Below are 17820 nucleotides of genomic sequence, written 5' to 3'. Positions count from 1 at the left end.
ACATCAAACTTGTTAACTTTGTTGCCACCCTGCTGTGTAATCCACAAAATATACTGGCAAACTTTTATCATTTACCGATATTATTTCAGCGCTTCTTGCGCATCTGTTTACATTCCCCCGCTCACCCGCCATATCCCAAACTTATAAGAACGCTACTACACTTGATCTTATACAAAAGGTTCTTAGAAGTGCTGTTTGGGGAGTAGCCGAGAGACAGGGGCTTGGATAGTTGAAAGCTCGCCTGGCAGCGGAGCGCCAGCTCCATCCCAAGATCCAACTAACATAGTTTTAACTGCAGCACCTTTAATCTACTACTAGTTCACTGCCTCCATACATCGTCCCCTTATCAAACGAGCTGTGTCAGGCAGAATTTTCAGGTGTTTCACCAGATACATAGTGGAACTCGGCCCATCTGTCGCCGCCATGCTGGAGACCTGAAGTTGCAATCATAGCAGCGCAATATGAATGCCCCATACTGTCGCTCTTAATCATGGAAGTCGTCTCCATGGCTGCCTCCACATGTCATCCCCTTATCAAAAGAGCTGTGTCAGGCTCATTTTTCGGGTGTTTCACCAGATACGTTATGGAACTTGGTCACTATGTCGCCACCATGCTGTGTTATCGACTAAATATACCGTCAACCTTTTGTTCACATAGGAAATCATTTCAGCGCTGCTTGCTCACCTCCATTGGTGAAGCCTGAGTCCATTTAGGGTATGTCGCCATGACACTCTCTAGCCTGCCGCTGCCTCTGCGTGCCATCCCCTATAGTGTCAGGGTCAATTATTGCATGTTTTAGATGCTATCTAGCCTCATTCGGTCACTCTGTCATCGCCATGCTGTTGCCCATAATTTTGGCATAATGGTGCGATTAAGCAGCCTCAGAGGCATCCATGCATGCTGCCCCTGCTGTTTCCTGTCCATTTCCGTGGTGTTTCCATCCTTTTCTGAGGTTCCCAGGTGTTTGGCCAAGCTTCCCTGTGCAGAGCCTAGGTCCCCTTGAAAAATGCTTGAGTCTCCCATTGACTTCAATGGGGCTCGTTATTCGAGACAAGCACTCGAGCATCGGGAAAAGTTTGTCTCGAATAACGAGTACCCGAACATTTTAGTGCTCGCTCATCTCTAGTCACAACCTAAGAAAAGCAGCTGGAGGAATGCCTCCCCATATATACAGTGTATCTCATGTATTCTATAGGTTTGTATCTTAAATCTTCCACAAATACAAAATTTTAGTGCTTAATATGTTATGCCCGGTTCAGGTCACTATAAAAATCTTTAGTTGTTATTATTTAGTTATTTATTATATATTATTTCCTGATTCTAGAAACACTGAAAATGTGACCCCAATGTTTTGCCTGGAAATAGGACAGGGCTTAGAAATGAAAGAGCCAATGTGGTAATTTTAGCCCTAATTTATAGACTTTTACAGCCTAGGCTGCCAAGTCCGGAGAACATTTTGGAAATGTAAATACTATAATGCACTATATAATTTTGAGGGCTGATCTTGTCATCTACAGAGAATGAAAAGGGAGGAGGAAACTTCAAGGAGGGAGGAAGAAAATGAATGATTGTAAAGTGTATAATGAAGTGTCAGTATGGACAAATTAGTGTATAGGGCAGATTTTTTAGGACTTGCATGACTCAAGCCATGAGACCTTCCCCTTTAGGCCACATCCACGCCAAGTGGGTGTAGAGGGGTGTGAAGGGGGGCTTGCAAGGTGGCTGGATGGCAGTTCATTAATGAGACACACATGCAGGCACTGAATAATATAGTAATGGAAATTAGTAATAGCCAAAGGAACATTAACCAAACAGTTTTAATTAAAAGACATGCGGTTTTATAGGTAATAGTAAGCATACTGTGAAAAGGTGCATCCGATCTGCCACCATGACTCCACCCCAAAGCACATTTCAGCTTGGAAGACTCTTCATCCTTATATATGCATATCTGTAAAAGCATCATGGCAATTGACAGCTCCACACTTCTCTGTTTTCTCTGGACCATTGAGCTTTGGCCTAATCACTTTGTAGCCTGGGGCTTTGAGATCAAATATCAGTTCTGCCCAACCTTGACACTTTTAAAGAAGTTTTCTTATCTGCTCTTTGTCTAGTTTGCTATATGATATCTTCACTTTTTGGCTTGTTTTCTTGGTACTTCCTTTTGTCTTGTGATTCTGTACTGCACTTCCCTCTCTGTTGTTACCCAGCTTTGGCAATCTTTGGCAAGCAGGAAGTGCTAGTTTGGGGATCAGGGTCAGGGCTCACTTTTTTATCTTTGTTTCCCCAAATTACAACCCTATTTTTAATGGTCTTGAACTTGCAGATTACTGTGAGATGTTATAAATAATATACTCATATAATAAATAAAGTTTTTACTTTGATGACCTATGCAAAAACACATAACATGTAGCTTTTATGGTAAATACGATTATGCAAGATTACAGTGAAAATGCTAAATGAAATGCACAAACCTGAACAATATTATCAAAATACATTTTCATTAAACATGTAGTTTTATAAATGGTACTGTATATTGTTGAAAAGCCCAAGAAATATCATTTGGACTTTTTCCCATGAATTCATGAGAGTCATAAAAAGAACCTCGAGATTTCATTAACAAAATAAGCAAAAAGGTATCAGTTTCTCCATCCTCAGTTTTAATAAGTATCTTTTATTATTAGTCATCTCATTATTAGATTGAGGATAAAATTGGTTATCGTTTTTCCAATATCCAAGTCTCAGCAAAATTCATTATTCACAGATATTGGCTTTCACGCCTAAGTTATTTTGCCTCTCTTTCAATTGCACCAGACCTACAATATAAAATGCTTTTGCTTCTGGCACTGAAAACAAATGTTTTGCTTTTATAGACAATATATGGCTGCTGCAATCATTTTATGTCCTCCTTTTTATTAATATTTTTTTGCAAGCCCCTGATTAGACCTGAGAGTTTAGTGAATTAAAAGGCTAAAGCAGATTAGACAGATATGAAAAATTGAAACTCAGTTTTAAACTGGTCATTCTTTTTCATTGAAAGAATTTCTATATTTTACTTCTATGTCTCTTTTTTTTTAGTTCCAAAATAGCAAAAGTATAAAAAAAAGCAAAATAAAAAAGGATAAGAAAAAAATAATTGCCGTCTGTAGGTATTTATTTGCCGCATCATAGAACACAATAATAACTTAACTTAATTTCAAAAATTAAGTCACCAGAAAGATAAAGTATATTCTCTCAGAATTTTATGAATATATCAGGGAATAATTTTATCAAGGCATAATAGTACAAAAAAGAAAATCTAATTCTTAGAATATCTTGGAATAAGTTAAATGTAACCTCCTATAAAGTCCATACATAACATTAACCAAAAGTGCCCTTATCTATTTAACAAAACATAGCGAAAAATTAAGTACATCGCATTCCATAGGATTGAAAGGTAAGTAATACAACTGCTCTTAATTAATTATCGGCTTGCCTTGGTTGGTCTCGATCATTGCTAACACAATGCCATTACATGCCATTACATTACATTACATTTTCATAATTTTTGAAATGTCTGGATAATTTATTTTGATGTTACGCCTCTTACAAATCGCATAGTGGTTTTCCGGATTTTCAGAATTGACTATTTTGGGAATAAATACAGTTTTGATTGAAATTTTACATATTTGAAAAATATACAACATTGAAACCCCCCTATATAACCAACCCATTTTAGAATCTGCACCCCTCAATTTATTAGACACAGCTTTTAGGAAGATTGTTAACCCCTTGAGATCTTCATAGTAATTACATCAAAATGGAAGTGAAATTTAACATGGTCAAACTGTGTCTGTTATACATTCATTTAGCCCTAAAATTTACATTTGCAAAAGATAAAAAGAGAAAACCCACCATACAATTTGTTATGAAATCTCTCTCGAGTACAGAGACCCCCCCACATGTGGACGTGACTTGTTTTATGGGCGCACAGCAAGGCGCAGAAAGGAAGGAGGGACCTGCCGCTGCCAGGATTTTAGCTTCCTCATTGGCCCCTTTTGTAGGCTATACAATTTTCGGTTGGGGCCATGTGACGGCACTTTTTTGGGGGGGGGGAAATCTATCATTTTTGCATTGCCGTCTTCCAAGTGGCATTGTTACGTTTTTGGCTACGGAACTGGTTGATGGCTTGTTTTTCATGGTACATGTTGTACTTTGCAACAGTATCATTCTGGAGTAGATATCACTTTTTATTGCATTTTTTGTGGGATTCAATAGGTAAAAATCATATTTTTTGGCAAGGTTTTTAAAGTTTTTTTTTATGGCGCTCATCGTACGGGCTTAATATTTATTTAATTTTATTCTATGGATTGTTACAGACACTATATATGTGGGGTTTGTGTTATGATTTAGACTTTTTTGAGCGTTATATGTCTCTTTATATGTTTTGGGGCTTATGGGCATTTTTAGTGATTTATAAACTTATTTTTTATTGAAAAACTTTTTTTTTTTACTTTTTGACTATTTCCACTATAGGACATGAACAAGCAATCATCTGATTGCTTGTTCATGATAATACTCTGCAATACTCATGTATTGTAGGGTATTAGCAGTGTCAGCCTATGCACATGCATAGGCTGACACTGTGCCTTTTAAGATGACGTCACAGACTCCATCTTAAAGGCACTGCATTCAGGCATCTGATCGGTGCCCCCGAAAAAGGCGCGGGGGCACTGATCGTGGGGGAAAGACCGCTGACATTCCCCCAACCCCCGATGCTGGTTCGGCTCCTATACAGAGCTGAACCGGCATCGTCTTTGCGCAGTAGCTGTACTGTGCTGAGCGCTGTTCACAGGACTCAGCGCAGTACAGCTACGGTACAGAGCGCTAAGGGGTTAAAGGGGTTTTCCCATTAAACAATCCCCTAGTGATTTTAACACAATAAAGATACATTTTACTGTACTTCACAATTTTAATCAGTTTCATTGCTGTTTTAGCTCCTATCACTCTCTAGGCTGGTCAGTGCAAAATTCCAGGGTGTGGGCGGGGACTCTTTAAGCGAACACGTTATGATCCATCTAGTTCTGTGAGATACAGTGTGGTTTCATTATCAGGTTACAGGTTTATATAGACTTTTATCTAGCTTCTGAACATTGTACTAGTATCTGACACCTAGAAAGAGAAAGATGAGATAAATCGGAGATGATGCGATGCCTATGACAATGACACAGTCAGCTCTCCTACATCTCTCCTCAGATCTGCTGTTTCTCCCCAGATAAAGAATTTATCTATCTGTACTTTGTAGTTCTCCTCATACTGCTGCCAGCAGGAACTCAGAGTCTAGGGATCAGTGTGTATCAGTGAGAGATCCATCCTGGAAAGCAGTGGGCGGGACTAGAGTGCAGGGAGCAGGGAGAGAGAAACTCAGCAGCACAGCCGTCACACAAAAATCCAACATGGCTTCCCCGACCCCCAAGTCAGAAAATAGAGGGTCGTGTTTTGGGGCAACTGAAATTGTCTACACCAGGACTGATAGAGACAGGTTGGACTTATATCTGTGAAATGCTTTATTTTTGTTAATAACAGTGAATTAGAGAATGTGTTATTTTGTTATCCTGAGTACATTTAAGAAATTTGTCTCTGTGGGAATACCCCTTTATGTAATAAATGTTTCAGAGTCCCATAGACACACATCACTGCTACCTTTGAAACGGAGACAAGCTTGACATTTGATCTCTGCAGTAGTCTGTTAGGCTATGGAGTAATTTCCCCCAATATTCATTTCTAGCCCTTTTCATATGTTTCAAACTGATTCTCATATGTCTGGACATGTTTTTACAACCATAGAGAATATATATATTGAAAATGTATACTTAGTTAGCATGCTGGAATCTTCATACTACGTGCTCTCTTCTTGTACAAGAATATAAGAAAAGATAGGACTATATACAGGCGGTCCCCTACTTAAGGACACCCGACTTACAGACAACCCATAGTTACAGACGGACCCCTCTGCCCACTGTGACCTCTGGTGAAGCTCTCTGGATGCTTTACTATTGTTCCAGACTGCAATGTACAGCTGTAAGGTGTCTGTAATGAAGCTTTATTGATAATCCTTGGTCCCATTACAGCAAAAATTTTGAAACTCCAATTGTCACTGGGACAAAAGAAAAAAATTTGTCTAGAACTTCAATTATAAAATATATAGTTTCGACTTACATACAAATTCAACTTAAGAACAAACCTCCAGACCCTATCTTGTATGTAACCCGGGGACTGCCTGTAAATAAAGATTATTATTATAATATTCAGATGAAGTCATGGTACTTCATTGATAAAGAAAATAATAATCACTAGCTCACATCATGCTCCCACCCAGGATTGCCAGATATCACTCCTTGCCTCCACTTCCTTTTGTCCTTCCTTTTGTCCTTCCTCCTCATATAGTCAGTGTTGGGCCAGCACTACCAGTTTCAGCACAGAAGTGGCAGCAGGCCATGCTGAAACTCATCTTTCTGGGTATAACACCACACACCACTGAAACTAAAACTACTAACCAAAAAAGAAACTTTTAAAAAACAAAACTTTTTTTTAGAAAAACAGAAACTATTTACAAAAAGAAACTATTTACAAAAAGTTTTGTTCCCAAGCCAGGTTGATGCACATCCCGTTCCTTGCCCAAGTAATAGACAATTGAGAAGCAGCACTCCGGTATTTCCAGTGAATAAAGAGGTTTTATTCCACCAACATAGTGCGACGTTTCGCCAATTCGATCAAGGCATTATCAAGCATGGCCCATGTGTTGAAGTTGGTTATGCAGAAGTGTTTGGAATGTGTGCGCATCATTTTGGCAATCACTCTCTGCTCTTGCAGTGCAACTGCTGTCTCATATTTGATGTACTAACATAGTGGAATTAAATTGAGCATATGAGCAGCAGCAGGCAATAATCGAATTCAAGCTCCAAAAGTAGCGACAAACAGCACTTCACCACCATAGGCTGGGCCTCCATTAGGGACATTTGTGCCATGCTGCACTGCTTCCAGAATGCCCCCAATATGGATAACTCTGGCATCAGGGCTACCATCCCCATCTTATGCCCGCTTGAAAAAGGTCTGCAGGCCATAATGGAGGGAAGTAATGGTGGAACAGGAAAAAGAGTTGGAGGTACACATGTCTTGCAGGGTAGGTTGCTGGTCCAACATTCAACAGTCCAGCCAGGGGACAGTTTTGGAGAAGGAAGAGGAGGAGTTTTCCTCAGAGCAGGGAGAAACCGAGTGTAGCTCACGGGCGTAACTGAAGCATGGCTGGGGGGGGTGGGATGTAAATGACCGTCCTTGTATATGGGCTGTGAGAGGAAGGACTGATTTTTCTCTATTCCTTCATTTAAGGCGCAGAGAGGAAGGGACAGGTTTTCCCATACTGACCAGTTTTGATTACTGGGCGGCCACCCTTCTGGATCAGACTATGCAATGCACAGAGAAATTGCAAAACAAACCCAAGAGCTACATCTGACTCTTTAGGCTGCAATTAGCATATGAAATGTTCAAATTTATGACATTACAGTTAGGAAAAGACTGAACAAGTATGGCTTGTTTGGAATCATTGTTATTTCTTAGGCTTAACTTTTAGTTGTATATGAATAATCCACAAGACTTTTAGGACAGTGACCACATAAAATACATCATAATTACAAAAAGCCTATAACAACTGTCAAGCCACTTCACCACTCTGGTGGACGGTTGATCATTAAGCTTGGTTAGCCACATGATCTAGACACCCTACAATCATTTGCGGAGATGTATTAATTTTTCAGCATGCCCCTTTTTTATAGCACACCTTTTGTGTGCACCAAACATGTGTGTGACCAAAATGAAACCAAATGGGAGGCCACCTTTCCAAAAACTGTCCAAAACTAGGTCATGAACCCACACTATACAAATGGCTATGAATAGAAAGAATGGCTAACAATCAATGTAATGCAATGGTTAAGCTGAGGCCGGAACTCAATTTAAGTTGTTTATGCACAGCCCTCTTGAGGTCCCATTACACTAATGCCCCAAACTTAATAAACTAAAGAAGCATAAAATTCCTTAGACCAATTTGAGAGACTATTGAAGTCACTTAGAAAGTGAATTCTTCAAATTATAGCTACTAAAGGTTGATCTACAAGCATTTCATTTGTGAGCTGTACTTAGTTTTTCTACACAGCTTTTCTAATTTAGCTACATTTTAGTATCTAAATAATGATTCCATTGGATTAGTTTTGTGTCTTTTTTGTTTCTATGTGATTGTATTCAGCTAAATTTAAAATCTTCTTGGAACAGATCCATAATTACACTTTCTTTTCCTGAAATTAAGTGATGTACTGTAGCAATATAGTCTTGCCTTTTTTCAACCATCTCTACTATGACTGAATGTGCATAACAAAAGACAAAGATGCTTTGTTTATTGCACATATAGAGCAATTTTTGGCATTTTAGTAAGTAAATTTCCGGGCCCCACAATAATTCACATGAATATTATTCATGCACAACTATCTTCAAAGTTTAAATTGGACCTGATTGGCATTGAACACAAATCTATAATTCTCAGTGGGTTTTTAGACATCCCTTTTTATCATCCATGTCTGGATAATAGCAATAAAATTGCAACACGATCTACTCATGTGTGATTTGTGCATTTAAAGCGTTTCATAGGGCAAAAGCATAAATTGATTGGATTTGGACGTCATGTGATTAAGGTCCATTTTTCACCTATCCACTTCTGTGGATGTCACATGTCATATATTTTCAACAACATGAACATTTGTTTAATATGTAATTTTTTTTTGTCTATTTTGCATCATATTTTGATCCATTTTTCAACAAAAAAAAAACTGATTTTTATCTGATGGAAAAAGTGTCTGTTTTTTTTTTTTATAGACGAAGGTTAGAAAATGGACTTTGACTACATTTTAAAGGTGAACATATTGCATGACATCATTTTTATTTCTGGGACACTGTCCAGAACACTCTCTAACTGCCAAATGTTGTATATATATTTTTGGAGTAGAGAAAAGTTTGGTTAGATTCTTGGATCTGAAATCTTTAGGTACTAGTGGGAGCTACTAAATACTGTAACACTAAGTGCAGCTGCTAATGGATCATGCCCAGAATATATAGGCCAAAATATGATAAATCTTTCTCATTGAAAAAATGTTTTCTTTATTGCTTGGTCCCAGATGTATACTATTAGAAGTGTGCAAGTTTTCACATATCTGTATCATAAAATAGCATCACAAGATAATATTTGATTAGGAACATACATAAATACAAAGATATTTTAGAATTTGAAAGGTTATTATAAGTAAAATGAAAAGGTAAAACATACCTTCCACGGAGTCTAATTGAAGCAAATGTGATACTCTGACAGTGTCATATATGCTTTGTTTAAGCACTTCAATAGCGGTGTTTACTCCCCTTCCTTACCAGGCCATTTTTTCAACTGAGTTTTAGCAATGGCCTTATGTAACATCAAATAACTATTACATTTCTAATTCAACATACATATATTATATATCGTTTTTTTTAAGGACACAGACTATTGTGTTATACATATATACAGTACTCCACTTGTAGTGAAAACAAATATAGTGTTTTATTCCACCTCTAGCAATGTTTCAGCCTTTGTCAAGCAATGTGTGTCATGATACATAGAGATATATTAGTCGCAGTATAGTGACATCTGAAGATAGTGCATAAACATATTTATCAGTGACATGGGTATACATATGTGATCGAACATGTAATAAAATACATTTCAGCATGAATTAAAGTTCTAATTCACCTGTATGGGATACTCTTCATGGACAGATAAAACACTTGGGACACCGTTCGCATCTCTATGGTGCTAATGCGCATAACAGTGAAATGTAATGGAGAGTATGCAATGGTTATGCATTCGCATAACCTCCTAGCGCTCCTACAGGTACCATCTTGGATAAGGTAATGTCTTCATCTCATATAATAGGAAATCACTCCCCTAGTGCACATGTCATGCATGTGCATAGAATGTCTCAGTTTCCAGGAACACCATCTTAGTTTGGGGATAAGTTTGTTAAGACGTATAATTATTTGCCCATATGTTATATATTTGGCAATCTTGTGAAAAATATTTTTTATAAGATCTGTCATATGAGAGTGGTATATGTATGATTATGCTTACCGCTCACAAAATAATTCCATGTCATACCTCCTAATATAATCTCCATACGAGATATTCTAATAAAAAGCTTATAGCTCAAAAAACATTAAGGTACTCAAAATTATAGTAACTCAAAACTGACCACAGAATGTGCGCTAAAAAATCCTCTATTCATAGGAAAACAAGTGCCCCAAATTATGTGGGACACAATACACTGGGTACACTTATGAAAGTAGACTCTGCATGTATAGAGAGAGCACAAATGAACCCATCTCCAACTTTGCACCATGTGGCCCTTCCCCCACTAGTGGACAAAAGTACAAAGCCCCTGGTCAGTATGTACCAACACTTATAGGTATAATGGCTACGTGGGTAAGTATAACACGGGTCTATTATAACCCCAATAAATCCAGAAAACCAACTCTCTGGTTAACCAGCTAAACTCGTAGTAGTAGTATTAGTAGTAGTAAGGCTAACTATTTTCAGAAAATGTATATATCCAGTTCTATATTCACAATTCACAAGGCTATTTTTATTACTTTATCAAAAGCATTTTGGCTATAGAATATCAAAAAGAAAAAATCTTTTTGTTCAAAGCCATAGGAGGGGTCCGCAGAAGGTGTCTAGCTTTGTGTAATAGTTACAAAGTGATACGAGTGATCTAAAAAGAAAAAAGAATACAGTTAATATCATATGGTAACAACACCATATCCTTCATTAAAGAAAAAATGTGAAATCTGAATATAGACTGAAAACTGAGGTTAACCAGTATTCAAATAATACCTCTTGTTTTAAAGTCGACATTTAATCCATTGGCCTTTAAGGTATTTAATTTAAAGATCCATTTAAGTTCTCGTTTTTTCATTAATTTCATCCTATCCCCTCCTCTCCTCAGGAGTGGAGTCTATCAATTAGGCCCTCTCTGTGTTTCTTTTCATGAAAATGCTTAGGGACGGGAAGATCTTTTCTACCAGCCCTAATGATGTTGCGATGCTGATTAATACGCGTTTTAAAATTAAGGGTAGTTTCCCCAATGTACTAGAGATCACATGTACATTGTAACATGTAAATAACATGATCAGAATCACAAGTGAGATAATGTTTAGTCTTATAGGTAACATTTGTGGAAGGATGTATAAATTTATCTCCTTCTAACATCATGGTGCATGTCACACATCGCCTACTGGGAAAACTACCCTTTTTCTGTGGGGCAAACAAGGTCTGCCTTTCTTTTTTCTTTGTGCCTACATCTGTCCTGACCAACTTGTCCCTGAGGCTTGGTGTGCGACGATAAGAATAGAGAGGCAGAACATTAAATTCAGATATCATCGGCAAGGCATCCGAAAGGATATACCAATTTTTAGAAAAGATTTTGCCTATTTCACTACTTTTTTCTGTAGAAGTTGATACAAAAGGCATATATATATAGATATAGATATATGTATATTTTGTGTTAGATGCGTCTAATATATTTTTGAAAATTTAGAGTAACTGTAAAGTTTAAAACTTTTGCCTAAGTAGAGATAAGCATTTTTCTAATACTTTGGGTTGGGTGTTTGAGACGCTAGCAACGCCCCGGAAGAAGCCTTGCTGGTGAAACCCTGGGTTGGGCGGACAAGAAAGCTAGCGTCCCGCTATTTTGAATTGTGATATGCACGTTTTTAATTGACTCTTGTATTATGAGGAACCTAAATAAATTTTAACTTTGTTGGAATGTACCACACCATCTGCCTGCATATTTGCGGCCTAGCCGGGACGAGAGCGAGATCATGGAGAGGTAAGTGAGGGCTGGGGACACCCGTGACATTATGAAATACATATTTCTCAAGTTTACACAAAACTGACAGATTAACTATTGAACGATTTGGGACCAGAGTAACATACTGTATCAATGTACTGGTGTATAATTACCTCAAGCCTGATAAAATGTTTCCTTTACTCTATAATGTGCCTTTTCCCTGTCGGAAATATGCCAGGTCTAAAGTCAATAGCATGATAATGTAGATCTGGAGAAAGTCATTTTGATTTTGGATTTTTTTCTGCTAGCCCCGGATGCCAAGGGGTTTCTTCAGTGTAGCTGGAAAGCTATTTTAAGAAAAAGGATACCTAGGTCTGGAGTCAGCAATGATTGATTTGTTTTCTGTTGCAGTGACGATCCCAGAAGTACAAAGATGTTGGAGCAGATTTCTTACACTTGATCCTGATCTTAGTGGAACTGTCAAAATGAGTCATTTTAGGACTAAAGATGAAGTTGGAAGGAAGGTACTTTTATAATTAATTACAATGGAAAATAGTATGCATAAATCCAGTCAATTACAATATTGAGGGCAAAATTATTTCAGTCTTCCTAACGATGTTTGAAATGAAACAAGAACGATAGTTTGCAAATCTTCAAGTTTTGTATAAAGAGGAATTGTGTCATTATCCTGACATGTCTTTTATTCCTCCACTATCCAGGGCCACCACTGTATGTATGCAATATGGTGGAATTGTAGTTTAAGTTTAGGACTAGCAAAAGCCCTGGGCTGTAGAGTGGGAGTCTGGCATTCCCAATGATCTAGACTTTTGTTTAAATGATCTGATATTTATTGCATAGAAATAGTACTTAAATAAAACTTGCTGCACAGAAACTGTAACAAGACTAAGCATATCATATTCGGAGAGTCTTACTACCTTGATACAGAAGAAGAACCAAACTTGCTACATACAGATAACTGCATATAAATATCACTGGAACTGATACAGGAAAACGACCAGAGCGAAAATTACTACATAGATACAGTAACAGTACCCCAATACAAAAAAGCAAAAACAAATATTCCCCACATTTCTTCCCCTTCATGCTGTCTCCTGCTGCACCTGCATGCTGTCTGCCCTCTTAAGGATGTTGCACAACTACAGCAATAGTCTATCCTAAATGTTGCATCTGCCAATTTGCGCCAAATGTGTAAGGCAACCTCCTCCACTTTTAATTTTCAATCAACTTACTCCAGATTTATCATATGTATCCAGATCTGGCAGACAGATTTACGAAGTGCGGCCCACAAATTTATACACAAATCTATTCTAATCCCTCAGTGTCGCAGGAAAAACTTGCAACCTAGTTTAGACTTTATGCACCTTTCTGGAGGCTTTTAGAAACCAGGCGTACAAAAGACATCTAAAGGCTTTGTAACTCACTCCCCAAAACTGGTGCAAGATACCTGCTTATTGATAAAGCTCCCCTTTTATTATCCCCATAACTGATTTTTCGCACAATAACAGATTTGAAATATGGATGTCCTTCAGAGTTACTTAGATTATGGAGCAATTACTTGATGACATTTGCCCCATATATGCATGCATGTGTTTAGTAACACATGCAAATGAAACTGAAAATCTCTAACCAAAAACAAAGTAATTATATGTATCATTTTTATTTCTGGTTTCTCAAAGCTGCATTATATTGAGCAGTACTAAAACTTGAAACGTTCCATTGTTCACAAATCAGAAAGATATTTACATATTGAATGAGTATTTTCTCTAAGCTTAAATGTAACTTATTATTAGTAATTTATAAGTTAGTTATTTATAAGTCACAAAGTAACAATAGGAATAAACATATGCTTCCTTTTCAGTAGTAGGAAGTTGTAGGAATTATTATCTTTGAGCATTGACAATATGCAGCATATGCAATGGTAAACTGAATCTCTGTGATCCACATATTTTAGATGGAGAATGGATAAGAGATTTTTGGGACTGTTTGAATGCTGTTTTTCTGTTAACCCCTTAAGGACACAGCCATTTTATAGCTTAAGACTCAGCCCCATTTCTTGTATTATGACATGCGTCACTTTATATAGTAACTTTTGAACACTTACTTATCAAAGCGATTCTGAGATTGTTTCCCCCCCCACATGTTGTGCTTCATTTTAGTGGTAAATGTTGGCAGATAAAAAAGGAAAAAAATTATGATGATTTTTTTGAAAAATTTGCCATTTTCGAAATCATCACGTTTTCAGGCAGATAGATTTACCACCTAAATAAGTTGCTGAATAACATTTCCCATATGTCTACTTTACATTTTCATAATTTTTTAAGTATCTGGATAATTCATTTTGATGTCACGTGGCTTACAAATAGAATATCGATTTTCCATATTTTCAGAATTTACTTTTTTGGGGATAATTACTGTTTTGAATGAAATTTTAAATATTTAGCAGTAAAACCCTACATATTCAACCCATTTGCAAATCTGCACCCCTCAAACTCAGAAACAGCTTTTAGGAAGATTGGTAACCCCTTGTGATCTTCATAGAAATTGAATTAAAATGGAGGTGAAATTTAGAATGGTCCGATTTTGTCATTTATACGTTCATTTAGCCCTAAAATTTATACATTTCCAAAAGATAAAAAGAAAAATCCCATCTTAAAATTTGTTATGCAATTTCTCCCGAGTACAGAGACTCCCCACACGTGGACGTTACTTATTTTAAGGGCACACAGCAAGGCGCAGGAGGGAAGGAGGGACCTGCAGCTGCCATGATTCTAGTTCTCTCTTTTGGCTCCTTTTGTAGGCTATAAAATTTTAGCTTTTTCGTTATTGGGATGAGATGCTTTTTCCAGTGTTGCCATTTTCGGGTTGGTATACCCTATTGTTGAAAATTTATGAACTTTTTTTGAGGTCAGGAGTAGAAAAACATCGATTCTGTACTGGATTTTTTTTTTTGGTGTTCACCGTATAGCCTAATAATCATGTTATCTTTATGCTATGGGTGGATATGATTTCAAGGATACCATGCATGAATATGTTTTCTTATGTTTTACTATATTTGCCAAATAAAACTCTTATGTGGGGAAAAATCGATCATTTTTGCATCACCGTCTTCCAAGTGGCATAATATTTTTACTTTTTGGCTACAGAGCTGGTTGATGGTTTGATTTTTGCGGGACATGTTGTACTTTGATCAAAAAACATATGTACACCAGAATTATACTGTTGCACTTTTTGTTGCATTTTTTGTGGGATTAAATAGGTAAAAATCCCAATTTTTTACATTTTTTTTTTATGGCGTTCATCGTATCGGTTCAATAATTACCATATATACTCAAGTATAAGCCTAGTTTTTCAGCACAAAAAAATGTGCTGAAAACCCAAACTTGGCTTATACTCGAGTAAAAAATATATAGGTATTACCAGGTTTTTGTGGTAAAATTAGGGGCCTCGGCTTATACTTGGGTCGGCTTATACTCGAGTATATATGGTATTTACTTTTATTCAACGGGTTGTTACGGACGCGGTGATACTATATATGTGGGATTTGTCTTATGATTTAGACTTTTTTGTGCATTTTATGTCTTTTTATGTGTTTTGGAGCTTATGGGCACTTAATTGATTTATTCATTTATTTTTTTTATTGAATAACATTTTTTTCACTTTTTTTATAGTTCCACCATGGGACATGAACAAGCAATCATCTGATTGCTTGTTCGTGATAAAACTCTGCAATACTAATGTATTGTAGGGTATTGGCAGATGCACATGCATAGGCTGACACTGTGCCTTCAAGATGACATCATAGACACCATCTTAATGGCACTGCCATAACAACAATCGACGCCCCCCCAAGGATGGCGCAGAGGGCCATCGTGTATTTGTATTTTTAGATACTGTTACTCTGCTACTATTGCAGCCTGTAAACTTTTTGGTTCTAAAGGCCTGGTTTTATTATATAGCTATACAAACAGCTTGGTTCAGCTATTTATCAGTGCAGTGGGTTTTTGGTGTGGAACTATATATATGCTAATGTTTGTATATATAAAATATTCCATATTCCAGTTGCAGTATTCTGCAACCTATGAATCCAGTGGATGTCATTATTGCCCTTTTCTCTAAAACTGCATTTATATTTCAGGATTGAAGCTAGACTTGGTGCACTCCCAGCATAGCCCCTCTCCTCTGAGCAGGAGATTAGCAGGCATCTCGTTATATATTACAGAAGAGGGAAGTGGCTGTTGGGAAAGTGTAATGTTGAAAGCAGAGAACACAGCAATTTGTAGGACAGCATGATGGCTCACTGGTTAGCACCTTGCAGTGCTGGGGTCCTGGGTTAAACTCCCATCCAGTTCAACATCTGCAAAGAGTTTGTATGTTCTCACCATACTGGTAAGTAGATTAGATTGTGAGCCCCATGGGGACAGGGGCTGAAATGGCAAACTCTGTGCAGCGCTGCGTAATCTGTGTGCACTATATAAATAAAGGAATTATTATTTGTGGGGATTCCTCCACTGCTCCAAGTCCAGCTAGAATCTTGAAATATAAATACATTTTTATAGTCTTGCTACTAATGACACACAAAAAGTTATGGTCACACAGATCCCCAGGGATGTCAATGAACCCTGTTTGTATCTTATTTCGATATCAATATTGAAATCAACTGCTGGTAGGCACCTTAAAGAGGTGATGCATCTTTTGGTGTTTTCAAGGTTCATGTGCACTGCCTATGTATGCACTGTAAAAGATTTACTAAGCTAGCCTTCTGGAATTTGAATTTCATTTTGTTGTGCATACTTTGCAGCACAATCATTTCTTTTGTCTTAAATGCTTTTTTTCACCACACTTAAAATACATCTTTGGGGTGAAAGGTCAATGATGTAAACAAAACTGTAAATAATGTAAATTGAGGGAAAAGACGCCCCAATTTTTTATCCAACATAAACTATAAAAAAGTTGTCATTTTTAGAAAACCTCAAATATTTCGAGACATCAAAGTTGAGCATGTTGAAGTTCTTATAGCATGCATTCTGATGACTGCATTTTACCTGTTAGTAAACATATTAATAATGTATGCTTCCTAAAGCAATTTATACAAGCTGTCCCTTATCAGTTGCTTTGCATCTCTACTGCAGGCTAGCTTTGGACAGTTTCATAAATACATAGATTGATCTGTGAGTTAAACCTTTAATTAAAAGTATCAGTTTCTTACAGCGAATAGCTGGTCATGATAAAGTAATAACAATTTTAGGAAAAAAAGAAGGCACCTAGGTAGCAGTTATTACTTATTTGATATATACTGTCCAAACCCAGCGTGCTATTATTCACGCATGTGATTCAATTAGCAGAAAATGATAGAAAAGGACATGTCCTTCTTACTTCCTACTTTGTGTTTACTTTGGTCTTGCTCTTCTACTTTCATTACTTCTCTTCTAGGATCGCTGATTGACTGTAAATTTAGTGGGACAAATCTAGTAGGGGGAACATAGGTAGGCTGCTCGGGGGTGAGGGTATAATTTAAATTTTCTCCTCCGCAGTGTAAAGGCTAGAATGAGCAATGTTTGGGTCGTCCTGGAAATAAATTTAGGTTCATTGTTATTTCTCTCATCAGTTGGTTTTGCCCCCATCTTCTGATACATAATTGAGAAACCATATTTATATAGTTTTTATATTTTAACCCCTTTAAGTCCTTTTCTTTGTTATTTTGAATTTCTGTTGTTCACTAACCACCTTTCACAAGCCACATGGCACGCCACCTTGAAGCAGCAGGCAGTTGTGTGGTTTTCTTGCGGTATACTGTATGTCATATAGTATGAGCGATCAGGCCCACTGGAATAAAAGTTCAAATAACTCCTCTACTACAAAATGTATATAGTTCTTGTGTTTTAAAATGAAAATAAATTATTTC

The 17820-nt window shown here is 37.1% G+C and overlaps 1 protein-coding gene across 1 annotated transcript in view; it reads left to right on the top strand.

Annotated features, from left to right (window-relative positions):
• The window catches only part of LOC140098491 (uncharacterized), a 121723-nt gene that overhangs the window by 26295 nt on the left and 77608 nt on the right, over positions 1 to 17820 (top strand). The window contains exon 3 of the mRNA XM_072126588.1: positions 12309 to 12421. Coding sequence (XP_071982689.1) covers positions 12309 to 12421 — 113 coding nt within the window. The remainder of the gene's footprint in view (positions 1 to 12308; positions 12422 to 17820) is intronic.

This window comes from Engystomops pustulosus, chromosome 1 (assembly GCF_040894005.1).
Source record: "Engystomops pustulosus chromosome 1, aEngPut4.maternal, whole genome shotgun sequence".
NCBI lineage: Eukaryota > Metazoa > Chordata > Amphibia > Anura > Leptodactylidae > Engystomops > Engystomops pustulosus.
This window is presented reverse-complemented; position numbering and strand designations above follow the sequence as displayed.